The 8,068-nt window shown below is 34.7% G+C and overlaps 1 protein-coding gene across 1 annotated transcript; it reads right to left on the bottom strand.

Moving 5' to 3' along the window:
- Positions 1-363: 363 nt before the first annotated feature.
- LOC110165057 (islet amyloid polypeptide) lies at positions 364-6,074 on the bottom strand. Its single transcript, XM_020930210.1, has 3 exons — positions 5,995-6,074; positions 3,206-3,331; positions 364-538 (listed from the first exon to the last, which is right to left on the bottom strand). Exons 1-3 carry the CDS (start codon positions 6,072-6,074, stop codon positions 364-366), a joined length of 381 nt encoding a protein of 126 aa, XP_020785869.1.
- Between the last annotated feature and the right edge of the window lie 1,994 nt (positions 6,075-8,068).

The raw sequence follows: 8,068 nt of genomic DNA, 5'->3' as shown, positions 1-8,068 counted from the left end.
TTATTAATACTGTGATAAGAAATAAATATATAAATAAATATATATACAATTATAGTAAAACAGATCTGGCATAGTATTGAACCCTTTATTGCAGTGTAGCATAAAAAGCATGACATTTTTTTGTACAATTTTATTAGAAAAATATATTACTTTGCTTCACAGACATTACAGCTTTTATTTTACTGTAACTACTCAAATTTACCATCAATAATAATCACATAAGACAACACTTTAACTCACATGTCGAACAAAAGGCACTGTTCATTATTCAAATCAACACTAACATTTACCAACACAGTCGATACGTGCCCGTTTTGTTTAGTTTCATATTTTCACACTTTCTTTATTTCGATGTGGCGTGCACTAGAGGGGCATGAAGACAGGGGGCGTCAGTGCGCTCCTTTTGCCGTACGCAGCCGCTCCCACGTTGGTCGGAGCATAAACGGTCCCGATGGTGTTACTGGAGCGCACCAAGAAGTCCGCGAGCCGCTGGGTGACGCACGTGGCGGTGTTACATTTCCTCTTCTGAAGGGGGTGACTGGAAAATGAACACAATTAGAGACAGCCAAAATGAGCATATAGGAAAATAATAATAATTTTAAAAAAAGATAATCAGAACAACTATTATGACATTTCATGAAGTCTGTTAAAGGGTAAATCTTTGGAACAGGATAGGTTTAATTTAATAAGATGTTTAAAAGCAGAACTTACAGATACTTGAGTTCTGAGTTTTAATACTGCTGTAGTACTGCAGTTACTCTACATTTCTTTTTGCTTGTTCCCTGTGAATATGCACTGGTATAGGCATGTCCAAACTATGGCCTGTGGGCCAAATGCGACCCTCAGACAAATTTTTCTTGGCCCTCAGACTTCCAGGTGAATTGGCCAAAATTACCTTGCATCAACAATTTTTTTTTTTTTTTTACTACAAGTTTTTTGAAAATCTTTTTTGACAAAGCTAATATTCAATATTTAGTGTGTGGTTTTAAGGATTTTAGCATGAATAAAGACATTCTACCATGATAAACATGCACATATTTCAATTATTCACTGTATTGAGCACCAGTCTACGGCCCTTGATCAGCCCTCTGCTTCGTCTGTGTTTAGATATGTGGCCTTTGGTGAAAAAAGTTTGGACACTCTTGCACTAGTAGGTACTGGTTTCAAAATGATGCTATATTCTGTTTATAAAAAGTATATATAAATATATATATATATATATATATATATATATATATATATATATATATATATATATATATATATATATATATATATATATATATATATATATATATATATAGTGGCTACAACAGATACCGGGAAAAACAATGGACATCTCAGTCCAGAAAAGTGCAGTACTGGGAACAGCAGATAGAGATACTGCGCAGAACTCTCAAGCTCCCAGGCCTCTGGTAGAGGATCCGAGCTGAATGAGGGTGAGAGAGACCTACCACCGTGGAAGGTGAGAAACACATTTTATATATATATATATATATATATATATATATATATATATATATATATATATATATATATATATATATATATATATATATATATATATATATATATATATAGTTTAAATATACCTGTGACTGAAATAAAAACCTACTATTTCCAGGCTATTACTACTACTACTACTACTACTACTACTACTACTACTACTACTACTACTACTACTACTACTACTACTACTACTACTACTACTACTGCTGCTGCTGCTAAAATCAAATAATATATTATGTTAAACTGCACACATATCCACCACATTCTTGTCTCCATGGAGATAAATACGTTTAATGCCATACTGTGGAGCAGGTAAAGCATAAATATCTCCATGGAAACAAGCAGGTAGTAAACCCTCCACCAGAAAAGCTACAAAATGCACCTTTAAATTACTAAATGAGTTGCATTGTTTTTCTTGTCCAGCAGAGGGAGCAAGTGCTACTTTAGATTTTGGTTCAGCGCTTTGTTATTAGCCTGTTGTCTGTTGAGTGGTGTATCATGTGCTCTTTACAAGTCTCTCAATGTGCAGCACTAACATGTAACTGATTTAGTTCACACTCAATGGTGTTACAGTATTTCTGTAGCCACAGCTGCCCTGGAGTCAGTGATAGAAGTGAGGCTGTCAATCTGCTCTATGCGTTATCACTCACAGACCACATTCACGCATAGATAAGTTGGGTGAAGTGACAATAACTCATCTTAGTAGTCCACATTTTTAGTAGTTCATATCAGTACTTGAAAATCCTCTTATTTCAAGAAGTATAAGTATACACAAACATACATTACATTGTTTTCAGTTCACTGTTTAAAATAATTAGGCATAATGTGACGTAAATACTGGTGTTGCAATGTTATTTTAAGCCCCATTATCGTTAAAGCTACACACTAATTTAATGTGCACTTGCCCCTTTTTTATCAAAATGAGCAAAGCCTTAAGTCCCCTGGTGATCTGTGCATTATCTGTTGCTGTTGCTGAGTCACCACTGTTCATGTAGTTCTGGACAAAACATAGATATATCCAAGCTACTGAGTGTTTGATACCAAGAAAAAGTAAGGACAACTTTGACATTAATTTTGATACTACAATGATTTAAAAACTATGTTCAGACAAAAGTCTTTTTCTATTATAGTTTTAGTATAGATTAGTATCAATTCTTTTGAAAAACTGTGATGGTTGAATATTACTCAAACAGTCCATTAAAGCAGACCTCTTATGCAAAATAGAGTTTATATATATATTTTCAGAGCTTTTACTCACTGGAAGTTGTATTTGGAGTGACTTGTGCATGTTTTCACCACCATCGGTATACACCCACTGCTCTGTATTTACTTCGTTTTCCAGTTTTATTTTTTTAATTGGTGATATGTGCAGGATTTGCAAGTGTTGCATAGTCATTTTGGTACAAATGAAAAGAAAAATGCTGCTGGTTAGTTTGATCTGCAGGTATGTATCGGAGGTGACTTCTCTTTATTTTGACGATGTTTACAGCCATGTCAGCTCCCACTGGGCACTGCAATTTTGTAGCATGAAATTCAGCTGACTTATTTCTTTTATTAAGTCGTTTTAGATGAATATATTTCAATTTAAAATGTCCAAATGATAACATAATGATCCACAGGTGTCATAAGTCATAACTCTACAGCAGACACAAGCACAATTATTTCATATCTTCACATTTGCCTTTTAAGCTGTTACCTGTTTGTAGGGGACAGCTCTCTCTCCAGCCTTGGACTCAAAAGACCCAGAAAAGGGTTAGAGGCGAGTTCTGCCATGGACCAGCCCAGACCCAAGTCCTGCTCACTGGACCCTGGACTCAAGTACCTACAACACACAAGCGTTTACTGTGGTGATGTGGAAAACCTCTTGAACCCTTCTGTACAACGAGAGCCACTTTTCTGTCAAATGGGAGTCAATCGTTTCCCTCCTTCAGTTTTGTTCATATGCGACCTGAACGCATCACCAGCACTCTGCAAGCAATTTCAGAGACGCTCTAAACCGCTTTTCTCTCATCCACAAGCACTATACAGCAAATACACAAATATACAGTACTTCAAATACTTTTTATAGATTACTTCAGAAAGCTACAAGACTCCACTTTCAAATAATAACCTATGTACTGATTGGAGTAACTTTATATAGGCCAAAATAAACAAATGCATATTCTTTCATTCAGTAGTAGTAGTAGTAGTAGTAGTAGTAGTAGTAGTAGTAGTAGTAGTAGTAGGTTGGGAGTCATTTTGATAAGACCATGAGCTGTTTTCCTCTCATCTACAAGCAAAATACACAAATATACATCAAATATTTTTTTATAATTCACTTCAGAAAGGTGTTTTGGTATTTCTGAATATAGTTAGCAGTACATTTTACATTTCCAGTTTCAAAATTTAGGCTTTGTCCAACATGGATGAAGGACTGCACTGCAAAAACTAAAATCAAGTCAAGTTAATGTGACTTGAATTAAGAACGTTTTACCTTGCTTTGATTTAATGTCACTTGACAAGTAAAATGATCTGCCAATGGAATGAGACTTTTTGTGCTTAAAATATGAAAATACAATCTTGCTACACTTAAGATAAGAAAAACAACAACTTTTTTGCATTTAAAATAAGTTATGTTAAGTAAGTGTTGGCTGATTTAAGAAAAATACACTGATTCCACTGGTAGATCATTTTACTTGTCAGGTTGAATCAACTCAAATAAAGTAAAATGTTCTTAATTGAAGTCATTTTAACTTACTTAGATATTGTTTTTTGCAGTTTCTATGTCGTCTTAAAACAGTTGTGTATTCTTTCATTCACTAACATGGACTAATCTATATGTTTTAACTAACATTTTAACTTGTTGTTGTGAGATTGTGATTTTGTCATTTGTCTTTAATCTGTTTACAGTTTGTGCTTTTACCATGTTCTCATTTGACTAATATTACTACATTTTATTTTTATTTTATTGATCATTAATCTCTTTTTCATGTGTATGGACATTTACATCCTGTACTAACACATATTTAAAGGTGCATGGTGTAACTTTTCTGATAGAGGGTCCGTCAAATGCTTTTCTCCATGGAGATGTTATTGCCTTGTCTGGAATGTTTCACAGTATGGCATTACACCTTTCTATCTTCATGGAGACCAAACAAGACCAAGTTACAGGGAGGCAACCTCACTCACAGTCAGAATGGATGTTTTTCTCAACATTTTTGAGCTATAAATCCACCTTTAATTGATTATAAGTAAGGTAGATTTGTTTTATGTCACACTGTGGAACATTCCAGGCAGTGCAATGACATATCTATAGAAACAAGCAGGTAACGGACCTCCAACCAAAAAGTTACGTAGTGCACCTTTAATAAATAAATAAACATAAAGTAGTTTGGTAGAAAATAATTAGAATACATAGGGGAGCAGTCATTTTTCAATACTAAGAAAATTAGTATTTATAGCAATTGCAATACTGATAACATTTATTTTCTTATTACAGATGAAAGTACTAGGAATCAGAATACACTAGACAGTTTGCAAAAACCCCGGAAGTGCGAGACTGGGCACCAGCCAATCAGTGAAGAGCCATATATTCTTTGTTGGTAACGATTCCCGAGATCGAGGATTTGAAGCCGGAACAAAGAGAATGTTTGGTGAATTTTATCAAGGGGAAAGACGTTATTGTCCTTCTTCCTACGGGATTTGGAAAAAGCTTAATATACCAGTTACCCCATTAGCGGCGCATTACATACGTCACGACCAAATAGCAGCGATTGGTTAAATTAAAAAAGTATCTGCCTACCGTCGAACAAACGAATCCTAATGCTGTGAGGTCAGAGGGTTTCCACGAAGTGAAACCGGCTGATGAATCAGGCTATGAAAGTACAGTCACCAATCAGAAATGTGCTAAAATGCGGTCATAAATGAGTGGCTGAGATTCAAATAAACCACGAAATATGAATGGATGGTTGCATGAGCCACAAAAGTGCAGAGATATTGATTTACTTCTGTAGTATCGGTTTTCAGATGGCGTTACAGCATTCTATAGGCCAATAATATTTGATACTGATGGGAGAAGCTAAAAGTTATATTGTTATAATGCTGATTTTTGTTCTAATAGAAAATAGAAATAAGCAGGTTCAACATTTGGGAATTTTTCTTTTGGATATTTCATGGCAAAGTGTAAAGTGATCAGCAGGGAATACTGTCCTCATAAGAGTCAGAATCTGAAAACCACCAATATTCTTGTTTGGAAGATTACACAACAAGTACATTTAAATTTTTTTATTTATTTATTTTTAATCATTTTATTTGATTAATTTGTAAAAGTACAAACTTGTGTACCAATTTTTAATATCTACAAAACACTAACAATCGCAAAGATAAGTAATTTCATATCCCTTTTCAGCCCAGTAAAGTTAGTAAAATCTTGTTTGTTAATCACATTTTGACATTTTGCTTTAGATTTCATTCTCATAGTGCAGTTTTAATTTTTTTAGCTCTCACCTGTGGCTTGGAGCTGAGGAAACACAATGTAAAAGAATCAACAGAGAAAGGATCAGTGCAGTCACTCTCACTGGATACATGCTGAACAATGGTTTTCTGAAATAAGGTAAAAAACAAAACAAAACAAAAAACATGTTAATACAGCTTTGCCGTAGAAGTGCTTTAGGAATACACTAGTAACGTAATATCAAGAAAGCAACAATAACCAGATGATAATACAGATATAAAACAATGTTAACCATTTTTTAATTCCAAATTTACATTAGGTAAATCAAATACAGATAAAATAAAACATACTAAACATAACTAAATCCCCAAATAAACAAAGAAAAAATAGCAAATTACAAAGACAGGCATTGGCAGCTTTGTTTAAATGAAAAAATAAAATAAAAATAAAAATTAACAGGTGTACAGTATGTGGATAGAGTTGAAACTTAAAAATAGCCAGTAAATTTGTCCTATAAGATTATATGAGCTTTATAACCATGCGCAAACAAACCAATCAAGCACAAATCTTTAACTCTAATTTTAAAATAAATGAAAATATGCTTACTTTTCTCCTCTCTCTCCTCTTTGTCCTGTTGTCTCTGCGTGTGTCCGCCGGCTCCCTCTCCGACTACAGTTATACCTGCGTGTTCACTCACTCATGACATCACCTCTCTCTCCAAATATAGACATGTTTTATTCTGACGGAGAGGGGGATTGTGGGTAGGATAGGACTGTGGTCGCATAAAAAAAATACAATAAACTTTTCGACATACTTGAACTTGTAAAACGTCACTACATTCGTCATGTTTTTCTATTGGGACTAACCGGGCCATAAACTGACAGAGGATAATTTGGAAATTAAAGGGAGATTCACTATTTTAGGAAGAAATGTGCAAAATAATGGTCCACAAATGTATACAACATTTGACCCATGTGTTTGAACCTTTTTTTCTTGCCCCAGTACAGATATTTTGTCAGATATATTGTCTGCTGTCCTCCAGCTACATTTTGCAGAGACACAGTGGTGGAGTCAGAAATTTGGGGGCCCAAGGTGAACTTGAGTTTGTGGCCCTCACTATAATGCACTGTTTTGTTGCTATTTTTTTTTAATTTCTTTAATATCTATTGTCTGTTTTTTTCCTATTGTTCTTGAGACCTGCACATCTCTATTTGAATTAGGGTGGACTGGAAACTTGTCTTATTAGTTAGGCAGCCGACTAGATAACCAGACCTGAAAGTAGTTTTATTTTTTTGCTAGTACAATTACATTTTTGTTTACATCTATGTATGATTGTGCTATGATTATGTTCAAATCAGGGTCAAGCTGATGAGTCCATTCTAACATGAAAGGGGGGAATGCTTTGACAGTTAAAGTACATTTGACAATCATACACTATTTTGATGGTCTTTTCATGTTTAGTTTTCTTGTTTAGTAAGTATTATAAGCATATTATAAGTAAGTATTAAAAGTAAACTTCTCTCATTTAATGTCATATTGAGATATTGAGAGAAAATCAAATTGCTCTGAGATCTCGGTCATTAGTGGAACTGAGGGCAATTGGATGGAGGCCCCTCCAGGTTAGGGGGCCCAGGCAGCTGCCTCTGCAGAGACATCACGGTGGGGGTGTTCTGCCTGTTGACTGTGAGACACACAATGTACACATTAGTGTGTGTGTGTGTGTGTGTGTGTGTGCGTGTGTGTGTGTGTGTGTGTGTGTGTGTGTGTGTGTGTGTGTGTGTGTATATATATATATATATATATATATATATATATATATATATAGTTAGGCTACTTTGTGACTGTAATGTTATTTGAGAAGAAGGACTTGTTCAACAGCACAAATCAGCTCTCCTCATGTAGTTCCAGCTAAATCAGCTCTTTCTGGGCAGATTGTGTTTAAATAAAGCTCAGTGAAGTCTAGTTTGAGTAACAGAGCTTCTTACAGAGCATCACACTCCCAGAGAATGTTGATGATATAAATATTATAGAATGATATGTTATAGAGTTAACCTAGAAAAGGCACAACGCTGTGATGACTATTTGAATCTGATTGGTTTAAGTGTCACCACAGCAGAAGTAGCCAAA

The sequence above is a fragment of the Boleophthalmus pectinirostris genome, unplaced genomic scaffold (assembly GCF_026225935.1).
Source record: "Boleophthalmus pectinirostris isolate CB_2022bp ecotype Guang Dong unplaced genomic scaffold, ASM2622593v1 HiC_scaffold_18, whole genome shotgun sequence".
NCBI lineage: Eukaryota > Metazoa > Chordata > Actinopteri > Gobiiformes > Gobiidae > Boleophthalmus > Boleophthalmus pectinirostris.
This window is presented reverse-complemented; position numbering and strand designations above follow the sequence as displayed.